Source organism: Pristiophorus japonicus, chromosome 18, assembly GCF_044704955.1.
Source record: "Pristiophorus japonicus isolate sPriJap1 chromosome 18, sPriJap1.hap1, whole genome shotgun sequence".
In the NCBI taxonomy this organism is placed as follows: domain Eukaryota; kingdom Metazoa; phylum Chordata; class Chondrichthyes; family Pristiophoridae; genus Pristiophorus; species Pristiophorus japonicus.
The window spans coordinates 53,715,615-53,740,016 of record NC_091994.1 but is presented as its reverse complement, the minus strand read 5'-3'; the positions used below and the strand labels follow the sequence as shown (position 1 = coordinate 53,740,016).

Sequence of the window (24,402 nt, the reverse complement as noted above, 5' to 3'; positions counted from 1 at the left end):
TTCCTGGTTTAGACTGCGTGACTGTGACAGTTCTTCAGTCTGATTGGTTGACGTCACACACACTTTCTTACCCTGTTCATACATGCCACAGATCTCCTGTAGCGAGCGCCATGCTAGAAAAGATCTCTGGGAACTGTAAGTCGTCACTCAAAAGCCCACAAAGTTTGGGCAGCTATCTGTGTGAATCCTTCACTGCTGACTGGAAAATCCCGACCCATGTCTTGCAGTGTTCCCACTTGCCCTGGCATGCCTGGAATACTGAAGCGAATACCACAGCTTCTGCTTCTATGTTGTGCATTCACAGGATCCTACTCGTCTTCAGAAGGCAACAGAATAATCAATTAGATCTTCTTTAGGCTTTAACAGACATTTATTAAACAGTAATAAAGCAAACAAATAGCTTTATACTGAGCTATGTTGTAATCTTTTTAATGCTAGAATGATTCAGCACAAAAGGAGGTGATTCAGCCCATCCGTGTCTGTTCGGCTATTTGAAAGAGCTATCCAATTAGTCCCATTTCCCCTGCATTTCTCCCTATAGCACTGCACATTTTTCCATTTCAATTATTTATCCAATTTCCTTTTGAAAGTTATTACTGATTCTGCTTCCACCACTATTTCAGGCAGTGCCTTCCAGATCATCATAACTGACTGCGTAAAATAATTTCTCTGTCACCTCTGGTTCTTTTGCCAATTATCTTAAATCTGTGTTGTCTGGTTTCTGATCCTTCTGCCACTGGGACAAGTGTTTCCTTATTTACTCTATCAAAACCCTTCATAATTTTGAACACCTATTAAAGCTCCCCATAACCTTCTCTAAGGCGAACAATCCCAGCCTCTCTAGTTTCTCCACGTATCTGAAGTCCTGCATCCCTGGTACCATTCTAATAAATCGCTGCACCCTGTCTGAAGTCTTGACAACCTTCCTAAATGTGATTCCTAGAATTGGCCACAATACTCTAGTTGGGGCCTAACCAGTGATTTATAAAGGTTTAGCATAACTTCCTGACTTTTGTGTTTATAAAGCCAAGGATCCTGTATGTTGAACAGCCGTCGCAACTTGTCCTGCCACCGTTGAAGATTTGTGTGCACACATCCTCCAGGTCTCTGTTTCTCAAGGTCGTTAATATATATCACAGAGCAACGGTAATACCGACCTCTGGGAACACCACTGCACACTTCCCTCCAGTCTGAAAAACTGCCGTTCACCACTACTCTCTGCTTTCTTTCTCTTGGCTAATTTCGTATCCACACTGCCACTGTCCCTTTAATCCCATGGGCTTCAATTTTGCTAACAATTCTATTATGTGGTACTTTATCAAATGCCTTTTGAAAGTCGTTGTATACCACACTGCTCTCATCCACACTCTCCGTTACTTCATTAAAGAACTCAATCAAGTTACTGAAACAGGATTTGTCTTTAATAAATCTGTGCTGACTGTCATTTATTAACCCATCTTTTTCTAAGTAACTAATTTTGTCTCTGATTATTGTCTCAAGTTTTCCCACAACCAACGTTGGGCTGATTGGCTTTTAGTTGCCGAGTTTATCCCCCTCCCCTTTTTTTGAACAGGTGTGTAACATTTGCAATCCTCTGTCACTGCTCCCGTATCTAAGGGAACTTAGCAAGCTCCCCACTGGAGTGGAGCTAAATTATAGAACAAATGGAAATCTGTTCAACCTCCGCCGCCTCCAGGTCAGATCCAAGGTCGTCCCATCCTCTGTCATTGAACTACGGTAGGCAGATGATGTTTGCATCTGCGCACACTCGGAGGCCGAACTCCAAGCCAGCGTCACATCTTCACCGAGGCATACGAGAGCATGGGCCTTACACTAAACATCCATAAGACAACGGTCCTCTACTAACCTGATACCGCCACACAGCACTGCCCCCCCGCCCCCGGTTATCAAAATCTACGATGAGGCCTTGAACAACGTGGACCATTTCCCATTCCTCGGAAGCCTACTGTCAGCAAGGGCAGACATCGATGACTAGGCCCAACACTGCCTTCAGTGTCCCACTGCAGCCTTCGGTCGCCTGAGGAAGAGTGTGTTTGAAGACCAGGACCTCAAATCTGGCAGCAAGCTTATGGTCTACAGGGCAGTAGTGATACCTGCCCTCCTATATGGCTGAGACGTGGACCATATACAGCAGACTCCTCAAAACGCTGGAGAAGTACCATCAGCACTGCTTCCGCAAGGTCCTGCAAATCCACTGGGAGGATAGACGCACCAACGTCTGTGTTCTCGTTCAGGCCAACATCCCCAGCATCGAAGTATTGACCATGCTTGATCAGCTCTGTTAGGCAGGCCACATCGTCCGCATGCCCGACACGAGACTACCAAAGCAAGCGCTCTACTCAGAGCTTCGACATGGCAAGCGAGCCCCAGGTGGACAGAGGAAACGCTTCAAGGACACCCTCAAAGCCTCCTTGATAAAGTGCAACATCCCCACCGACACCTGGGAATCCCTGGCCCAAGACTGCCCAAAGTGGAGAAAGAGCATCCAGGATGGCGCTGAGCACCTCGAGTCCCATTGGCAAGAGCATGCAGAAACCAAGCGTCGACAGTGGAAGGAGCGTGCGTAAACCCAGGCTCCCCACCCACCCTTTCCTTCAACCACTGTCTGCCCCACCTGTGACAGAAACTGTAGGTCCCGCATTGGACTCTTCAGTCACCTGAGAACTCACTTCTAGTGTGGAAGCAAGTCATCCTTGACTCCGAGTGACTGCCTATGATGATGATCTAAGGAGGATTGGAAAATTGGAGCCTAGAGCCTGCAATTTCCACCCTTGCTGCATCCCATCTGGACTGGGTAACAGTTCTACTTTGAGTGCTGCCAACCTTTTAATTACCTCCCCTTTATCTGTTTTTATCCTATCCAATTTTTATACTATCTCCTCCTTAACTGTGACATCGGCAGCATCCTCTTGGTTCATGAAGACAGATGCACAGTAATCATTTAGTACCTCAGCCATGCCCACTACCTCCAAGAACATCACCTTTTAGGTCCTTAATTAGCCCCGCCTGCCCTTTAACTACCCTTTTAGTACTTGTATGTTTCTAAAAGACTTTTAGGTTCACTTTTGTTACTTGCTAATCTATTTTAATATTCTTTGCCCATCTTATTTCCTCTTTCAGGTCTCCTCTGTACTTTCTGTATTCAGCTTGCTTCTCTACTGTATTATAAGTCTGACATTTATCTTAAAGCTCCCTTTTCTGTTTCATTTTAATCTCTTTATCTTTAGTCATCCAGGGAGCTCTAGGTTTGGATGTCCTTCCTGTTCCCCCTCATGGAATGTGTCTAGTCTGTACCCGAACCATCTCCTCTTTGAAGGCCTCCCATTGCTCATTTACTGTTTCACTTGTCAATCTTTGATTCCAATCCACCTGGGCCAGATCCCCTTTCAACACTCTGAAATTAGCCGCCCTCCAACTACTCTTAAACCTGATGATATTGTGATCGCTGTTTCCCAAATGCTCTCCCATTGCAACATGCTCCACTTGGCCCACTTCATTCCCCAGAACTAGATACAGCATTGCTTCCTTCCTCGAGGGTTGGAAACATAGGGCTGGGCAATACATGTTGGCCGTGCCAGTGACCCCCACATCCTGTGAATGAATTTTTTTAAAGTTCTCTTGTACACATTTCAGGAATTTATTTGCCCTTAAAGGTTATTTTCCTAGTTTATATTGGGATAATTGAAGTCCCCTATTATCACTATTCTCTAATTCTTGTATCATTCTCAAATTTGTTCCTCTATCTCTTTCCCAGTAATTGGTAGCCCATAAAATACACACAGCAGCGTATTAGTTCCTCTCTTCCTTAATTGTAACCAAATGGATTCTATCTTTGAATCCTCAAGTACATTATCCTTTTCTCGTGCTACAGCAGTATCTTTGATTAATACTACCACCTCCTCTTCTTTCCTTCCCTATCTTTCCTGAATGCCTTGTTGCCAGGAATATTCAGCCCCAATTCTCCTTGTTTGAGCCAGTTCTCTGATATTGCCACTATCATAATCCAATTTGGCAATTTGTGCCTACAGCTCATTGACCATATTTACCACATTCCATGTGTTTACACACATGCATTCCAAACCCATCCTAGTCTGCCTTCTCATCAACTGTAAGTATCTAGCTACGTAATTCTTTTCAGAAGTTTCAAGTTTGGGAAGATATAGACAGCCCCTCGCCACTTTGCTATAAAAAGGCTATTAAAGCCTTATGAAAACAGAATTTAACCAGCTGTCTGTCAATTTCAAAAAGCTGCCGATCAGTTACATTCAAACAAATCTACAGTATGTTTGTATTTGAATTGAATGGCGTGGCTCCTCTTAAACTGCTCAACAGCGTATCAAGTTAGGCAGAGATATGATTTCTGTGAATGAAGCTGACATTTGTTTCTGTGACAGAATTAAAGCAACTAATACTGGGGCTGGAGGAGATTAGAGATAGGGAGGGGCGAGGCCATGGAGGGATTTGAAAATAAGGATGAAAATTTTGAAATTGAGGCGTTGCTTAACTGGAAGCCAATGTAGATCAGCGAGCACAGGGTTGATGGGTGAGTGGGTCTTTGTGCGAGTTAGGACACGGGCAGCCAAGTTTTGGAAGACACCTAGTTTTTGTAGGGTAGAATGGGAGGCCAGCCAGGAGTGCGTTTGAATAGTCAAGTCTAGAGGTAACAAAGGCATGGATGAGGGCTTCAGCAGCGGATGAGCTGAGGCAAGAACGGAGACGGGCGATGTTATGGAGGTATAAATAGGCAGTCTTAGTTATGCTACGAGTATGTGGTCAGAAGCTCATTTCAGGGTCAAATATGACACCAAGGTTGCAAACAGTGTGGTTAAGACACAGACAGAAGTTGGGAAGAGAGAGTCAGTGGCCAAAGAACGGACAAGCACTCCATCCAAAGGATATGCTCATTTACCAGAAACTCTTTGTTACAGTTGCTCTGTGACTCCTAGGTGCAGTAGAGGATATTGATGTGTTAACACAATTCACCATAAAGATGGGCGAGAGACTTTGTCCGCATAGATTCCAGGCAAACCATTGTGAGCGGGTGTGGGATTGACGGGAGGTGCTTTCCCAGACCGGAATCAGCAACATTGGGAGCAGCCGGGGATGGCGGCATGTGTCTCAATGCGGTCATTTGACCTTTCCCTCAGCTGGTGAATAACCGGAAATCCAAATTAAGTAAGAATGGGAAAATCATTTGTAAGTAATTAAAAGCAGCGTGGTGTTTGAGTTGCCTAACTAATCCATAAAAAGAAAGTTAAGGGCCAGCACAATTCTGTTTGTAATAATTTGTCCTTACAGTTTTCACATGGCCTGTATGTGACCTTGTTTCTTTCTACAGTTTGGCTTAATGGCGCTAATAAAGCAGGTAAATGAAGAAATTGTTCGTCAGAAGCACGAGGTGATGTGTGTGCAAGAGGCCAATGAAGAGGTACGGAAATACTCACTGCTGGAAATTGTTAGTGAAACATCTGCACCAGATCTGTAAAACGGTATTTGTCTGCAGAAGATCACTATTCTTTCTCTCCCCTAGGTTCAGACCATGACAGATGACAAAGTAAATGATTTGAAAATGTTAAATGAACAAATCCGAAAAGTGGACGAAGCAATTGAACAAGAAAAGGAGGTGAGGCCTTTAGGTCGATCGCTGAGTCTTTCAGTGTAGATGCGAAAAGAACAGACGACATAACTACTTGCATTTATATAGCACCTTTATCGTGGTGCTTCACGTAACAAAATTTGACACCGAGCCACATGAGATATTGGGACAGCTGGTCACAGAGGTAAGTTTTAAGGAGTGTCTTATAAAGAGGCGGATAGGTATAAGGAGGGAATTCCAGAGCTTGGGACCTTGGCAGCCGAAGGCACGGACACCAATGCTGGAGCGACTAAAATCGGAGGAGCACAGACATCTTGGAGGGTTGTAGGGCTGGAGGAGTTTAGAGATAGTGACGACGAGACCATGGAGGGATTTGAAAACCAGGGTGAGAATTTTAGAATTGAAGCAATGCCGACCGCGAGCCAACGTAGGTCAACGAGTGCGCAGGTGTTGGGTGAACGGGGGTTGATGTGTGTTAGGATTCGGGCAGCAGAGTTTTGGATGAGCTAAAGTTTACGAAGGGTGCAAGGTGGGAGGTCGGCCAGGAGAGTGTTGGAATAGCTGAGTCTAAAGATCTGCTTACAATCTTCACTTGCGTTTGTAAAGAGGTACTCTTCACAGCGGCTCTGACTTGTGTTCAGTTTTATTGGGCATTGTTTTTGAATCCTGATCAAATTTTTAATAATTAAGGGACAATGTTAGTTTTCCCAGTGTTTCTACTTCACCGGATAAAATGGAGCATTCAGTTTTGTTCACCCTGGAACTGGGAAATCTAACTTCAGGTGGCCAAATGTGAAGGGTCTCAGTTGGGATTTGGGCTGGGTTGGAGTTAGCCAGACTGCAGTACTGTGCTACAGACACGTGCAGAGTGAATGTAGGCCTCTTGGAATCAATTATTAAAGATGAAATAGCAGCGCATTTGGAAAGCAGTAACAGGATCGGTCTAAGTCAGCATGGATTTATGAAAGGGAGCTCATGCTTGACAAATCTTCTAGAATTTTTTGAGGATGTAACTAGTAGAGTGGACGAGAGAGAACCAGTGGATGTTTATTTGGACTTTCAAAAGGCTTTTGACAAGGTCCCACACAAGAGATTGGTGTGCAAAATTAAAACACACGGTATTGGGGGTAATGTATTGACGGTAATGTATTGACGTGGATAGAGAACTATTTGGCAGACAGGAAGCAGAGAATAGGAATTAAACGGGTCCTTTTCAGAATGGCAGGCAATGACTAGTGGGGTACCGCAAGGTTCAGTGCTGGGACCCCAGCTATTTACAATATACATTAATGATTCAGACGAAGGAATTGAATGTAATATCTCCAAGTTTGCAGATGACACTAAGCTGGGTGGCGGTGTGAGCTGAGAGGAGGATGCTAAGAGGCTGCAGGGTGACTTGGACAGGTTAGGTGAGTGGGCAAATGCATGGCAGATGCAGTATAATATAGATAAATGTGAGGTTATCCACTTTGGTGGCAAAAACAGGAAGGCAAAATATTATCTGAATGGTGACAGATTAGGAAAAGAGGAGGAGCAACAAGACCTGGGTGTCATGGTACATTAGTCATTGAAAGTTGGCATGCAGGTACAGCAGGCGGTGAAGAAGGCAAATGGCATGTTGGCCCTCATAGTGAGAGGGTTTGAGTATAGGAGCAGGGAGGTCTTACTGCAGTTGTACAGGGGCTTGGTGAGGCCACACCTTGAGTATTGTGTACAGTTTTGGTCTCCTAATCTGAGGAAGGACATTCTTGCTATTGAAGCAGTGCAGCGAAGGTTCACCAGACTGATTCCCGGGATGGCAGGACTGACATGTGAAGAAAGACTGGATCGACTAGGCTTATATTCACTGGAATTTAGAAGAATGAGAGGGGATCTCATAGAAACATAAAATTCTGACGGGATTGGACAGGTTAGATGCGGGAAGAATGTTCCTGATGTTGGGGATGTCTAGAACCAGGGGTCACAGTCTAAGGATAAGGGGTAAGCCATTTGGGACCGAGATGAGGAGAAACTTCTTCACTCAGAGAGTTGTTAACCTGTGGAATTCTCTACCACAGAAAGTTGTTGAGGCCAGTTTGTTAGATATATTCAAAAGGGAGTTAGATGTGGCCCTTACGGTTAAAGGGATCAGGGGGTATGGTGAGAAAGCAGGAATGGGGTACTGAAGTTGCATGATCAGCCATGATCATAATAGAAACATAGAAAATAGGTGCAGGAGTAGGCCCTTCGAGCCTGCACCACCATTCAAAATGATCATGGCTGATCATTCACCTCAGTACCCCTTTCCTGCTTTCTCTCCATACCCCTTGATCCCTTTAGCCATAAGGGCCATATCTAACTCCCTCTTGAATATATCCAACGAACTGGCAACAACTCTCTGTGGTAGAGAATTCCACAGGTTAACAACTCTCTGAATGAAGAAGTTTCTCCTCATCTCAGTCTAAGGATAAGGGGTAAGCTATTTAGGACTGTGTCCCCTGGTTCTGGACTTCCCTAACATCGGGAACATTCTTCCTGCATCTAACCTGTCTAGTCCCTTCAGAATTTTATATGTTTCTATGAGATCCCCTCTCATCCTTCTAAACTCCAGTGAATACAGGCCCAGTCGATCCAGTCTTTCTTCATATGTCAATCCTGCCATCCCGGGATTCAATCTGGTGAACCTTCGCTGCACTCCCTCAATAGCAAGAATGTCCTTCCTCAGATTAGGAGACCAAAACTGAACACAATATTCCAGGTGAGGCCTCACTAAGGCCCTGTAAGACCTCCCTGCTCCTATACTCAAATCCCCTAGCTATGAAGGCCAACATGCCATTTGCTGCCTTCACCGCCTGCTGTACCTGCATGCCAACTTTCAATGACTGATGTACATGACACCCAGGTCTCGTTGCACCTCCCCTTTTCCTAATCTGCCGCCATTCAGATAATATTCTGCCTTCGTGTTTTTGTCACCAAAGTGGATAACTTCACATTTATCTATATTATACTGCATCTGCCATGCATTTGCCCACTCACCTAACCTGTCCAAGTCATCCTGCAACCTCTTAGCGTCCTCCTCACAGCTCACACTGCCACCCAGCTTAGTGTCATCTGCAAACTTGGAGATATTACATTCAGTTCCTTCGTCTAAATCATTAATGTATATTGTATATTGAATGGTGGTGCAGACTGGAAGGGCCGAATGGCCTACCCTTGCACCTATTTTCTATGTTTCAAAACATAGTGCACCACGCTAGCATAATGATTAATTGTTATTTAGCAATGATTTTTAAAAAAAATTGTTAGAAGTTTGGAAAAATCTAATAATCCAAATTATTTTTAGAAAGATATTCGAAAAACAGCAAAAGAAGTCGAGGTGCTCGAATCTCTGGAAAACAAGAGAAAATGGTTGCAGAAGAACTTGAATGAAGAATTAGATGAAGAAATTGGACAGCTGAAGGCAGTGACATTCCGGTATGTACATGTTCAATTTGAAGTCTAATCAATGGAGTCCTTCCTCTCTCGTTTTAAGACTAGTCAAGAATAACAAAACTTAATTTATTATTTCAGCATGTCACACGCCATAGGAGTAAAGTTTAGCTTGATTTGGTTATAAGACCATAAGAATTAGGAGCAGGAGTCGGCCATACGGCCCCTCGAGCCTCCTTCGCCATTCAATCAGATCATGGCTGATCTTCAACCTCAACTCCACTTTCCTGCCCGATCCCCATATCATTTGATTTCCCCCTAGTCAAAAAAGGTAACTATCTAACAAGATAGATGAGTTGACGACACCAATAGAAATAAATGGGTATGATCTGATCGCCATTACAGAGATGGGAACTGAATATTCAGGGGTATTTGACATTTTGGAAGGAAAAGGAGGTGGGATTACGCTGTTATTAAAGGATGAGTAGTGAGAAATGATATTGGCTCAGAAGATCAAGATGTAGAATCAGTTTGGGTGGAGATAAAAAATAATAAGGGAAAGACATCACTGGTGTGAGTAGTCTGTAGGCCCTCTAACAGTAGCTACACAATAGTATTAATCAAGAAATAATGGAGGCTTATAAGAAAGGTACGGCAATAATCATGGGCAATTTTAATCTTCATATAGATTGGACAAATCAAATTGGCAAAGGGAGCCTTGAGGACGAGTTCATAGTGTATTGAGGATGGCTTCTTAGAACAATACGTTGTGGAACCAACCAGGGAGCAGGCTATTTTAGATCTGGTAATGTGTAATGAGATAGGATTAATTAATCTCATATTAAAGGATCCTCTAGGGAAGAGTGATCATAGCATGGTAGAATTTCAAATTCAGTTTGAGGATGAGATACTTGGATTTCAAACTAACGTCCTGTTCTTAAATAAAGACAATTACAAAGGTATGATGGCAAAGTTGCTAAAGTGGTCTGGGAAAATAGATTAAGGGTAATGCGGTAGAAAAGCAGTGGTAGGCATTCAAGGCGATATTTCATAACTCTCAGCAAAGATATACTCCAATAAATAAGAAAGACTCTAAGAGAAGGATGAACTATCCATGGCTAACTAAGGAAGTAAAGGATGGTATCACATTGAAAACAAAGGCATGCAATGTTGCGAAGATTAGTGGTAGGCCAGAGGATTGGGAAATTTTTAGAAACCAGCAAAGGACGACTAAAAAAATGATAGAGATCGATTGAGAGTAAACTAGCAAGAAATATAAAAACCGATTGTAAGAGCTTCTACAGGTATATAAAAAGGTAGAGAGTGGCTAAAGTAAGCATTGGTCCCTTAGCGGCTGAGACTGGGGAATTAATAATTGGAAACAGGGAAATGGCAGAGACTTTGAACAAATATTTTATATCGGTCTTCGGTAGAAGACACTAAAAACATCCCAATAATAGATAATCAAGGTGCTATAGGGATGGGGGAAACTATCACAAGAGAAAAAGTACTAGGCAAACTAATGGGACTAAAGGTGGACCTGGACCTGATGACCTGCATGCTAAGGTCTTAAAAGAAGTGGCTGAAGAGATGGTGGATGCATTGATGGTAATCTACCAAAATTCCCTGGATTCTGGAGAGGTCCCAGCGGACTGGAAAACTAGATATGTAATTCCCCTATTCAAGAAAGGAGGGAGACAGAAAGCAAGAAACTATAGACCAGTTAGCCTAACATCTGTCATTGGGGAAATGCTGGAGTCCATTATTAAGGAAGTTGTAGCAGGACATTTAGAAAATCATAATTCAATCAAGCAGAGTCAGCATGGTTTTATGAAAGGGAAATCGTGTTTGACAAATTTTCCAGAGTCCTTTGAGGATGTAACGAGCAGGGTGGATAATGGGAAACCAGTAGATGTGTATTTGGATTCCTCGATGGCATTCAATAATGTGCCACATAAAAGTTTACTGCTCAAGATAAGAGCTCACTGGGTTGGGGGTAATATTTTGCCATGGATAGAGGATTGGCTAACTAACAGAAAACAGAGAGTTGTGATAAATGAGTCATTTTCAGCTTGGCAAACTGTAACTAGTGGGATACCACAGGGATCAGTGCTGGGGCCTCAACTATTTGCAATCTAGATCAATGATTTGGATGAAGGGACCGAGTGTAATTTGCTGATGATACAAAGATAGATGGGAAAGCAAGTTGTGAAGAGTCTGCAAAAGGATATAGATAGGTTAAGTGAGTGGGCACAAAATTGGCAGATAGAGTATAATGTGGGAAAATGTGAGGTTTATCCACTTTGGTAGGAAGAATAAAAAAGCAAATTATTATTTAAATGGAGCGACTACAAAATGCAGGAGGTCCTTGTACATGAAACACAAAGTTAGCATGCAGGTACAGCAAGTAGTTAGGAAGGCAAATGGAATGTTGGCCTTTATTGCAAGGGGGATGGAGTATAAAAGTAGGGAAGTCTTGCTCCAACTGTATAGGGTATTGGTGAGGCCACACCTGGAGTACTGTGTATAGTTTTTGGAGGGATATACTTGCTTTGGAGGCAGTTCAGAGAAGGTTCACTTGGTTGATTCCTGAGATGAAGGGGGTTGTCTAATGAAGAAAGGTTGAGCAGGTTAGGCCTATACTCATTGAAGTTTAGAAGAATGAGAGGTGAACTTATTGAAATATATAAGATTCTAAGGGGGCTGGACAGGGTAGATGCAGAGAGGATGTTTCCACCTCGTGAGGGAATCTAGAACTAGTGGCATAGTTTCAGAATAAAGGGTTGCACATTTAGGGCCCAAAATTCCTCATGGACTTTTTTTGGCGCAGTGCGCCGTTTTAGAAAAAACTCGTCGTTGGCCAAAATCGCTTAAATGGCCAGAAATGGAGCACCCGGCAGGTTCCGTCCCCAGTGACGTCAAAAAATCGGGAACTAAAAAAAAAAATCAGATGTACCTACTTTAGAATGGCGCAGAAACTTTGGCGAACCAGTAGCGGTTTATCCGATTTTTTTGTTTTTAGTCACCCAACTGCACCAATAAAAAGTTCCAAGTTTCGCCGGCATAACCTTTAATTTTGGAGTGGCGCAGATGTCCTTAAGCTCTGTGGGTGGAGCTTAAAGTCTGAGCCGAAAAACAGGTTGTCAGGGTAACGAGGGACACACTGAAGGGCTGAGGCACAAATAAAGCATTTCTCCTTTGTAAAATGGATCACTAAGTGAGTCTTGGGACAACAGACTGAAATCTCAATATATGAAACAATATGAAATTCCTTTATTCCTTTTTAGCATTTGTAGATTTTTTTCACCTCCACAGAGCCGGTGCCACTGCAATCTCTGGCCGAAAGGGGCCCACACCTATCCCGGGCCGAAAGGACCCCGCACCGGGCCCACACCTATCCCGGGCCGAAAGGACCCTGCACCGGGCCCACACCTATCCCGGGCCGAAAGGACCCTGCACCGGGCCCACACCTATCCCGGGCCAAAAGGACCCCGCACCGGGCCCACACCTGTCCCGGGCCGAAAGGACCCCACACCGGGCCCACACCTGTCCCGGGCCGAAAGGACCCTGCACCGGGCCCACACCTGTCCCGGGCCGAAAGGACCCCGCACCGGGCCCACACCTGTCCCGGGCCGAAAGTACTTGGCCAAAATCGCTTAAATAGCCAGAAATGGAGCACCCGGCAGGTTCCGCCCCCAGTGACGTAAAAAATTAGGGAACTAAAAAAATCAGATGCACCTACTTTAGAATGGCACAGAAACTTTGGCGAAACTTGCAAAATTTTAGTCTGCTGTCAAGAAAATGGTACAGAATGGTGGCTAAAATTCAGCCCTTAAAATGGTGGTGAGGAGGAATTTTTTCTTCTCAGTGTCATGAATCTATGGAATTCTCTACCTCAGAGAGCTGTAGAGGCTGGGTCATTGAATATATTTAAGGCGGAGATGGACAGATTTTTGAATGATAGGGGCGTCCAGGGTTATGTGGGAGTGAGCAGGAAAGTGGAGTTGAGGCCAGGATCAGATCAGGCATGATATTTAATGGCACATCAGGCTCGAGGAGCCAAATGGCCGACTCATGCTCCTATTTCTTGTGTTCTTATCTCAGCTTTGAATGTGCTCAACGACTCAATTCCAAAGATGCACAATCCTGAATGAAAAAATTCCTCCTCATCTCAGACACCCTGAAACTGTGGCCCAAGTTCTAAACTCTCCAGCCAGGGGGAAACATCCTCTCAGCATCTACCCTGTCAATCACCCTCAGAATTTTGTACGTTTCAAAGAGATCACCTCTCATTCTAAACACTACAGTATAGGCCAATTCTATTTCGTCTCTCCTCATAGTAGAACACCCAGGAATCGATTAGTGAACCTTGGTTGTACTGCCTTTAAGACAAGTATATTATTCCTCAGATAGGAGACCAAAACAGCACAGTACTCTATGTGTGGTCTCATCAAAGCCCTGTACAATTGTTGTAAGACATCCTGTCAATCTCCCTCAGAATCTTGTATGTTTCAATGCGATCACCTCTCATTCTTCTAAACACCAAAGTATAGGCTCGATCTCTCCTCATAGGACAACCCTCTCATCGCAGTAATCAATCCAGTGAACCTTCATCCCAGGAATCAATCCAGTGAACCTTGCACTGACTCTAATGCATGTATGTCCTTTCACATGTATGTCCTTTTGCAAATACAGAGACTAAAACTGCACAGTACTCCAAGTGTGATCTCTCCGAGGCCTTGTACAATTGCAGTAAGACTTCCTTACTCTTCTCCAACCCCCTTGCAATAAAGGCCAACATGCCTCCTAATTGCTTGCTGTACCTGCATGCTAACTTCGTGTTTCCTGTACAAGGACATCTAAATCTCTCTGAACACCAACACTTAATAGTTTGTCACCATTTAAAAAATAATGTTTTTCTATTTTTCCTACCAAAGTAAATAACCTCACATTTCCCCACATTATGCTCCATCTGCCTCCTTATTACCCACTCACTTAATCTGCCTATATGCCTTTGCAGGCTCTTTGTGTCCTCTTCAAAGCTGACTTTCCCACCTAGCTTTGTATCGTCAGCAAACTTGGATACATTGCACTTGGTCCCTTCATCTAAGTCATTAATATAGATTGTAAATAGCTGAGGCCCCAACACTGATCCTTGCGGCACCCCACTATTTGCACACTGCCAATCGGAAAATGACCTGTTCATTGCTACTTTCCCTACTTTCAGAGAAACTGCGCTAGGGGCATGAAATATAGAAACATAGAAAATAGGGGCAGGAGTAGGCCCTTCGAGCCTGCACCACCATTCAATATGATCATGGCTGATCATGCAACTTCAGTACCCCATTCCTGCTTTCTCTCCATACCCCTTGATCCCTTTAGCCAAAAGGGCCATATCTAACTCCCTTTAGAAATATATATAACGAACTGGCCTCAACAACTTTCTGTGGTAGAGAATTCCGCAGGTTCACAATTCTCTGTGAAGAAGTTTCTCCTCATCTCGGTCCTAAATGGCTTACCCCTTATCCTTAGACTGTGACCCCTGGTTCTAGGGGACAGTGGGTCTAGTGAGAAGGAGGAACTGAAGAATATCCTTATTAGGCGGGAAATTGTGTTGGATATTGATGGGATTCGAGGCCGATAAATCCCCGGGGCCTGACGGTCTGCATCCCAGAGTACTTAAGGAAGTGACCCGAGAAATAGTGGATGCATTGGTGATCATTTTCTAACAGTCTATCGACTCTGGATCAATTCCTATGGACTGGAGGGTAGCTAATGTAATGCCACTTTTTAAAAAAGGAGGGAGAGAGAAAATGGGTAATTATAGACCAATTAGCCTGACATCAGTAGTGGGGAAAATGTTGGAATCAACCATTAAGGATAAAATAGCAGCGCATTTGGAAAGCAGTGACAGGATCGGTCCAAGTCAGCATGGATTTATGAAAGGGAAATCATGCTTGACGAATCTTCTGGAATTTTTTGAGGATGTAACTAGCAGGGTGGACAAGGGAGAACCAGTGGATGTGTTGTATTTGGACTTTCAAAAGGCTTTTGACAATGTCCCGCACAAGAGATTGGTGTACAAAATCAAAGCACATGGTATTGGGGTAACGTACTGACGTGGATAGAGGACTGGTTGGCAGACAGGAAGCAGAGAGTCGGGATAAACGGGCCCTTTTCAGAATGCAGGCAGTGACTAGTGAAGTGCCGCAGGGCTCAGTGCTGGAACCCCAGCTCTTTACAATATACATTAACAATTTAGATGAAGGAATTGAGTGTAATATCTCCAAGTTTGCAGATGACACTAAACTGGGTGGCGGTGTGAGTTGTGAGGAGGATGCTAAGAGGCTGCAATGGTGACTTAGACAAGTTAGGTGAGTGGGCAAATGCATGGCAGATGCAGTATAATGTGGATAAATGTGAGGTTATCCATTTTGGGGGCAAAAACACGAAGGCAGTATATTATCTGAATGGCGGCAGATTAGGAAAAGGGGAGGTGCAACGAGACCTGGGTGTCATGGTTCATCAGTCATTGAAAGGTGGCATACAGGTACAGCAGGCGGTGAAGAAGGCAAATGGTATGTTGGCCTTCATAGCTAGGGGATTTGAGTATAGGAGCAGGGAGGTCTTACTGCAGTTGTACAGGGCCTTGGTAAGGCCTCACCTGGAATATTGTGTTCAGTTTGGTCTCCTAATCTGAGGAAGGACGTTCCTGCTATTGAGGGAGTGCAGCGAAGGTTCACCAGACTGATTCCAGGGATGGCTGGACTGACATATAAGGAGAGACTGGATCAACTGGGCCTTTATTCACTGGAGTTTAGAAGGATGAGAGGGGATCTCATAGAAACCTATAAGATTCTGATGGGACTGGACAGGTTAGATGTGGGAAGAATGTTCCCGATTTGGGGAAGTCCAGAACCAGGGGACACAATCTTAGGATAAGGGGTCGGCCATTTAGGATTGAGATGAGGAGAAACTTCTTCACTCAGAGTTGTTAACCTGTGGAATTCCCTGCCGTAGAGAGTTGTTGATGCCAGTTCATTGGGTATATTCAAGAGGGAGTTAGATATGGCCCTTACGGCATCAAGGGGTATGGAGAGAAAGCAGGAAAAGGGTACTGAGGGAATGATCAGCCATGATCTTATTGAATGGTGGTGCAGGCTTGAAGGGCCGAATGGCCTACACCTGCACCTATTTTCTATGCTTCTATGAACTTGCCCAACATCGGGAACAAGCTTCCTGCATCGAACCTGTCCAATCCCGTCAGAATTTTATATGTTTCTATGAGATCCCCTCTCATTTTTCTAAATTCCAGTGAATGTAAGCCTAGTCGATCCAAATGTGCTGCTATTTCATCCTTAATGATTGATTCCAACATTTTCCCCACTACCGATGTCAGGCTAACTGGTCTATAATTCCCTGTTTTCTTTCTCTCCTTTTTTAAAAAGTGGGGTTACATTAGCTACCCTCCAATCCATAGGAACTGATCCAGAGTCTATAGAATGTTGGAAAATGACCACCAATGCATCCACTATTTCAAGGACCACTTCCTTAAGTACTCTGGGATGCAGACTATCAGGCCCTGGGGATTTACTGGCCTTGAATCCCATCAATTTCCCTAACACAATTTCCTGACTAATAAGGATTTCCTTCAGTTCCTCCCTCTCGCTAGACCCTCAATCCCCCTAGTATTTCTGGAAGGTTATGTGTGTCTTCCTTAGTGAAGACAGAACCAAAGTATTTGTTCAATTGGTCTGCCATTTCTTTGTTCCCCATTATAAATTCACCTGATTCTGACTGCAAGGGAGCTACATTTGTCTTCACTAATCTTTTTCTCTTCACATATCTATAGAAGCTTTTGCAGTCAATTTTTATGTTCCTTGCAAGCTTACTCATGCTCTATTTCCCCCCCTCCTAATTAAACCCTTTGTCGTCCTCTGCTGAATTCTAAATTTTTCCCAGTCCTCAGATTTTCAGCTTTTTCTGGCCAATTTATATGCCTCTTCCTTGGATTTAACACTATCCCTCATTTCCCTTGTTAGCCACGGTTGAGCCACCTTCCCCGTTTTGTTTTTACGCCAGACTGGGATGTACAATTGTTGACGTTCATCCATGTGATCTTTAAATGTCTGCCATTGCCTATCCACCGTCAACCCTTTAAGTATCATTCACCAGTCTATCCTAGCCAATTCACGTCTCATACCATCGAAGTTACCTTTCTTAAAGTTCAGGACCCTAGTCTCTGAATTAACTGTGTCACTCTCCATCTTAATGAAGAATTCTACCATATTATGGTCACTCTTCCCCAAGGGGCCTCACACAACAAGATTACTAATTAATCCTCTCTCATTACACAATACCCAGTCTAGGATGGCCAGCTCTCGAGTTGGTTCCTCGACATATTGGTCTAGAAAACCATCCCTTATACACTTCAGGAAATCCTCCTCCACCGTATTGCTATCAGTTTGGTTAGCCCAATCAATATGTAGATTAAAGTCACCCATGATAACTGCTGTACCTTTAATGCACACATCCCTAATTTCCTGTTTGATGCCATCCCCAACCTCACTACTACTGTTTGGTGGTCTACACAACTCCCACTAACGTTTTCTGCCCTTTGGTGTTCTGCAGCTCAACCCATATAGATTCCCCATCATCCAAGCTAATGTCCTCCCTTACTATTGCTTTAATCTCCTCTTTAACCAGCAACGCTACCCCACCTCCTTTTTGTTTCTGTCTATCCTTCCTGAATATTGAATACCCCTGGATGTTGAGTTCCCAGCCTTGGTCACCCTGGAGCCATGTCTCCGTAATCCCAATTACATCATATCTGTTAACAGCTATCTGCGCAGTTAATACATCCACCTTATTACGAATGCTCCTTGCATCGAGACACAGAGCCTTCAGGCTTGTTTTTTTTAACACTCTTTGTCCTTTTAGAATTATGAACACCTTCTTGTCATGATGCTCTGAACAAGCAGTACTGCGCACGGTCTCCTTCCTGTATCTGATCAAGCCTCGAGACCTGCCTCATTGTTCCATTTCAGTTTCTCCCCTGCTTCTCTCTTCACGCCTCTCGCTGCTGCTTTGGGGTCAGTGTCGGTCTCTCGCTACGAGTAGGTTTGATTAGATTGTTGCAGGATTCACAGTCTGCAGGCAGGAATCTTTCCCGATCGTGTGGTTGCAACCAGAGCATTGTAGGGAGCTCCAAAGTAGTGCAAACAAGGCACTGTAACACACAATTGGAATCTTCACTCGGCACAGGGAGCGTCGCCCCATTTCCCCCCCCCCCACTTAGTGCCACTCCTCATGGCATGTAGAAAATACTTGGATGACCTCACACTTTCCCACATTGAACTCCATCTGCCACAGTTTTTCCCACTCTCAGTCTATCAATGTCCCTTTGCAACTTTCTGCTCCCATCGACACTATTTACTGTGCCACCTAACTTAGTGTCATCAGCAAACTTGGATATTTGGCTCCCTGTTCCCTCAACCAAGTCATTTATAAATCTACTGAGAAGCTGATGTCCAAGTGCAGATCTCTGAGGGACACCACTAGTCATGTCCTGCAATTTGAGTACAGATCCATTATCCTTGCTCTATTTCCTACATCCCAACCAATTCCCTACCCAAACCCAGGTTGCTTCCAATTCCATGGTCTCCCATTTTGGTTAACATCCTCTTGTGTGGAACCTTGTCACATGCCTTCTGGAAGTCCATATAAATAACCTCCATAGACATGCCCTTATCTGCCATGTTAATGACCACCTCAAAAAATCAGCTAGGTTTGTAAGACATGATTTGCCCTTTACAAATCCATGCTGGCTCTTGGATCAGCTGATATTAGTTGTTGTGGAAAAATATTTCCGAGACTGTATAATAGATAAAGAGAGGTTTATTAAATCGGAGACAAAGCTTTGGGAGAAGTGTTAGAAACCCCTGTCTCTGAACCAGCTTCTCAATTTGGTATCTCCAGTGAGGTTCTTTTATCTTACAAATTACGTCACTTTACATCACATGCTTTAGCACTAGTGCTTAAGTCTAATCATCGCATTACAGGTTTACAAAGCTTTTCATACAATTACTATCCAAGGCTGAGCTCTTGATATAAACCATCCTCGCATTGTGACAGGGCATTATAAATAAGTGCAGGCTTTTGGGCACCGGTATAGACAAACATACCCCCACTTATTTCTCCAGTCGTTCATTATCTCACTTTCCTATCTCCATAACTCAAGGCCAGCATACCTTGAAGTCTAACTGTGTTTTTTTATATAAAGCATATTGCATCAGTATTGTCCCTTACAAAATTCATTAAAGGGGAAAATGAAAACAAATGTTTGGTCCCGTATACTAGTCAAGTATATGTCCAAAAATCCGCTCCAACAATATTCCCCCTTTTGGTCCTGGAGGATGTTCACGAAATCCAGATGACCACAATGATAGTAGCATGGTGTCATATATTCGTCCTTTGGGGTATGTTACTTCCCTAATGTTCCGTATGTCCACCTTGCCTGTAGCTCTAGGCTACCCTTCAAAGATAGTGGTCGGTGTCATCGTCGTCTGTTTCTTCATCCTTGGTGTCTTCAGGTATTTCCATCAGGTGTGCTTCTTCTTCGGCGATTACACTGGCTACTGGCATCAGTCGAGCCATCATAACTTTACAGCAGGTATTAAAACACCCGATAATCAGACTGAAAGTAATTATTATTACAACCAGAATAATTACTCCATGCATAAGATAGGACCCCCAGGATTCCCTAACAGCCAGTCAAACCAGCCAGATCCTCCTGCTGTCGTGGATAACTTCTTTACCTCCCTTCTTATGTGATCAGCGAGGTTGGTTATGTTTTCTGAATTATCGGGAATGTAAGTGCAACATTCAGCTCCAATTAAGGCACATGTGCCCCCATTTTGTGCTAGTATCTAGGGCCATTCGGTTCTGGAGTACCATTTGCGTATGGCTACCATTTCAACCGTTATGCCCTCCATTGCTTCAGCAGTGTCGTTAACTATCTGTTCCAGTACCCTCTCTAGGTTACGTAATTCAGCCATGGTGCGTCCTATCCCGCATGGGAGCATCATGACCCCAAATAGCCTCTCTACCGGGGTAAGATCTCGTCTTAGTTGACCTAGTGTCTGTACTTCTGCTAAAGTACGTACCCGTCTGGAAAAAAGGGGACCACATATCCCAAATAATAGGACCCCCTCCAGTCCTGAGGCAACCAGGGGTAGGCCTTATGCCCGCACACAAAATAAGTGCCATTGTATGCTGTTAGATTCAATCCCAATCTCTCTTTCAGCCCCCGTCGCCACCTAATCTTAGGGTCCCAGTCCTGGCTACTTGTCTGATTCTTCAAACCCTCTATTTCAAAGAACCACTGGTTTGTTGTTTTGCTGGCTATTATGTTCCACCTGGTGAGGTTAAAGTATTGCGTACAATTGCTATATCCTGCTACAAAACCTGTTTCCTCACCAGTCAGGTTTCTAGTGAAACAAATGTCAGCGGTGGGCCTTCCAACTCCTGAGGTGTTGGTCAAAACCAGGAACGGGGTCGTACCGACCTATTGTATTCCGGCTGGTACCATCCGTCAATGCATCCAAAAGGTAACCTCCCGATCGCCACGTTTCTTTATCCCCACTCTGGTTCCAAGTATCATTTCCTTTCCCTGTACCGTTTTGTCGCATTACCCACTCCGCTACTTCCGAAATGTTAAGGGAGCTTGACCTCAAAGGGATATGGGGATGTGCGAACATACCCAGCAACTGGAAAAGTTCTCATTTTGCGCATAAACATAAGACATGTACAAAAAGATATTCACATGTAACACTCGTTTCGGTCTAGCTAGCTAGCAAGCCGGACCTAACACGAACTATGATAATCGCACCGATCGCAATATATAGTTTCATCTTATTACTCTATAATTAACAAATAGTCAAAGGCAAAATGGCCGTATGGCTTGCTTGAAGAATCTCTCGCTGTCGATCTGTAAATAGACAAACAACAACACCCATCAGCTGGCATATTGTTTTTACAATTTTCCCGGTGAAGTGGGTGCCTTGGTCGGAATATCCTTGCCACTGTTGAGGCAGTGCAATCACGTGTGGGGAAAGCTTCCACCCACCGGGTAAATTGATCTATAATCACTCGGCAATATCTTTTTCCATGGGATGGGGGCAAAGGACCTGTGAAATCAATTTGTACGTGTTCCCATGGCCCCCGTGGACGGGGCTGGTGTCCCATTTTAATTTTAATGGGCCTGCCTGGATTATATTGTGCGCACGTAACACATCGATGGCAATATCTCTCCCCATCCCTTTCCACCACCAATCTCTTCCAAGACTCCCGGTCATGGCCTCTCGTCCTGAATGGGACAGGCCATGGTGCAACTCCAATAAGGTATTCTGTATGCATTCAGGCGCCATTACCTTGTCGTTTCGTCTCCAAACGTTATCCTTCCCTTGCGTGGCGCCCTGCTTTGTCCACATACCTATTTCCTCCTCAGAAGTGTCCTGGTGTAGTTTCTCAATACTTATCTGTTGGTCTCGGGCCCCAGCGGCACTGACTGAGGCTTCCTCACACTCTTCCTGTTCTAAGGCCTTCTGTACAGCTACGGCTACAGCTTTATTCCCCTGGTGACTCAGCCAATCTGGACTGGTTCGGTCCGGCTCCCTCCTGTGGGCTTTAATTTTAATAACCGCTACCTGTTTTGGTTTATTACTGGCTGCTAAAAGAGCTTCTATTCTCAGCTGATGCTTTATGGGATGTCCGCTAGTTGTGATAAAACCTCTTCTCCCCCATGCTGTCATATAATTGTGTCCTACCCCGAATGCATATCTACTGTCCGTATAGATATTAACAATCTTATTTTCCGATAATTCCAGTGCCCGGGTGAGGGCTACCAGTTCTGCCACTTGAGCTGACGACCCCCCATTAATTGGCCCTGATTCAACTGTCTCTAGATCCTGGTTAACTACGGCCCATCCGGTACGAGGTAGTCCCTCTACGTATTTTCCTGAGCCGTCCACAAACAAGGTTTGTTCTGCGGTTTGAAGGGGGGCGTCTTTTATTCTATCCTCTTCCATATCCTCACATACCTCTTCGCAAAAGTGGGGTTCCCCTTCACCCATCATACCTTCTGCGGGGTTGTTTCCTACATCCCTAATTATGGTTACCGCTTTGTTGGGTGTTAAGAGGACTGCTTCCCACTTTGCCCGTCTCATATTAGATACGGTTCTCAGTTTTCCTGTGTTTAACATTTCTACCAATGTGTGTTTAGTGTGGAGAATGATGTTTCCAGTCATCACCATAGGCTCGCTTAATTTTTACCGCCCAAGCTGCGCAATCTAGCGCGGCTATACATCTGGATAACCCAGTCACCACTGGGCTTTCGGTGGTAGAGTAATAGGCTATAGATCTCCTTTTATCCCCATGATCTTGGGTGACCACGGCCATATAGAACCCACCTTCATTGTTACAGTGGATGTGGAAATCCTTACTCATGTCAGGCAGTCCCAATCCAGGTGCGGAGACTAGTTCTGACTTGAGTTTACTATACGCCTGTTCTTGTTCAGGGCCCCACTCTGAGATCTAGGGCCGGTTTCCCCCCTTTCACTAATCTTTGTATTGGCTCAGCAATTTTTGCAAAATCAGGGATAAAGTTCCGGCTGTAATTAAAGAGGCCCAGTACCTTCCTCACCCCCCTTACCGTTACTGGTCTAGGCATGTCCTTGACAGCCTTTTTCCTATCCGAAGGCATTTCTTTCAGCCCCTTTGAGAGGCAGTACCCCAGGTACAGGACCTGGGATTTCCCTACCTGGGCCCTTTTTTTGGGGGTTAACCTTAAGGCCCGCCGTTTCCAGAGCCCTTAATACTAAGTATAGGGTTGCCTGATGTCCTTCCTTGGTTTCTGAGGCTATTAATATGTCGTCGACATATTGTAAAATACTATTTCCTGCCGGTACCTCTATTTGTTTTAGTATATCACTCATGACTCGATGGAATATGGCAGGACTATTATAGAATCCTTGTGGTAATCGGGTCCAAGTATATTGTTTATCCTCCACCGTGAAGGCAAATTTTTCTTGTGATTCTGGGTCGAGGGGAAGGGCCCAAAAACCATTGGCTATGTCCAGGACTGTAAAGATCTTATGTTCAGGGGATAATCCATTAAGAATTGTGGAGGGGCTGGCCACTATCGGGTGTAATTTGAGGGTGACCTTGTTAAGGGCAGTGTAGTCGATAGTGAGTCTATAACTCCCATCTGGTTTCCCTACCGGCCATGTTGGGGAGTTAGTGGTGCTAACTGTTTCTTTTAAGATACCCTTTTCCACTAGCCCTTTTACTATTTCTACAACCGCTGTTCTAGCTTCAGGTCTTATAGGGTATTGTCGGTGTGGTTTATGAGGTGGTCCAGGGACTTTAATAGGATCCATCTTCGCCTTTCCAGTATCCAATTTGGTCTGTGCCCAGACCCCGGGCACAGAGGCACATATGCCTCCATACCCTCCAGTCCGGATAAGCCAGTTAGTTTTTGTGGCTGTAGCTACACCTATACTTTCCACATGGTGGGCTATCTGTCCTAAATCTCCCTTACTGCCATCCGCCTTTGGCCATGTCAGTTTCCCCTTGCCGCAATCAATCAGGGCCTTAAATTCCCTCACGATTCTTGCATACGTAAAATCTCATGGATATATATGTTATCAATTTCCACCAATTGGGTGGTGCTCAGGTCGGCCAGTGTGGGCCGTCCATCTATTCCGTTTATCAGAGCCTTCTTGTTGGTGATGGGAAGGGGCATATTGGTAATGGATATTGAGGCTCCCGTGTCCACTAACATCTCTCACTGTCGGCCCCCTACTAGTGCAGACACATATATCCTTTTTACTTTGTACAGGGGCTGCCGGACATCACCGGGTGGCTTTGTACGCCTGCCACTTCTGGTATTCCTGTTCTGACAGGGTCCTTGCCATATTAGGATAGCCATTTTTACCATAGCATGTCGCTTCCAGGTGCCCTTTCTTACCACAATACGTACATTGCTTTTCACTGCCTTTCCCTTTGCATTCCCTGGCAAAATGGCCCGGTTTTCCACAATTATGGCAAGTTCCCCTTTTCTGCCCCCCTCCTGTTACCGTGGCAGAGACCTTTTCCTGCTTTATCTTTTTCTTTTCTAAACTGCTAAAGCTTACTGTTTTAGCCTTTTTCAAAAGTCCCTTTTACACCTTCACAGATAGCTCACCACTCGCCCAGGAGTTTGACCTGATCCCTGAAGGTATTTCTAAATTTAAAACTTTTTTTTTTTATTGAGCTAGAAGCTTTCGTGTCAAGGTTTTACACAAAGGAAAATGGGAGCGTTTTAAAAGGCATTCTTT

The 24,402-nt window shown here is 44.4% G+C and overlaps 1 protein-coding gene across 5 annotated transcripts in view; it reads left to right on the top strand.

The window, feature by feature from the left end:
* Positions 1–24,402, top strand: part of ndc80 (NDC80 kinetochore complex component) — a 196,780-nt gene that overhangs the window by 168,695 nt on the left and 3,683 nt on the right. For 4 of the 5 annotated variants that reach the window (XM_070860038.1, XM_070860040.1, XM_070860037.1 and 1 more), the window contains 3 exons: positions 5,360–5,449; positions 5,552–5,644; positions 8,940–9,070. In XM_070860038.1, the coding sequence (XP_070716139.1) occupies positions 5,360–5,449; positions 5,552–5,644; positions 8,940–9,070 (314 nt within the window). Of the gene's footprint in view, positions 1–5,359; positions 5,450–5,551; positions 5,645–8,939; positions 9,071–21,912; positions 22,004–24,402 lie in introns of those variants that run through there. The other variant, XM_070860039.1, reaches the window with a different exon arrangement.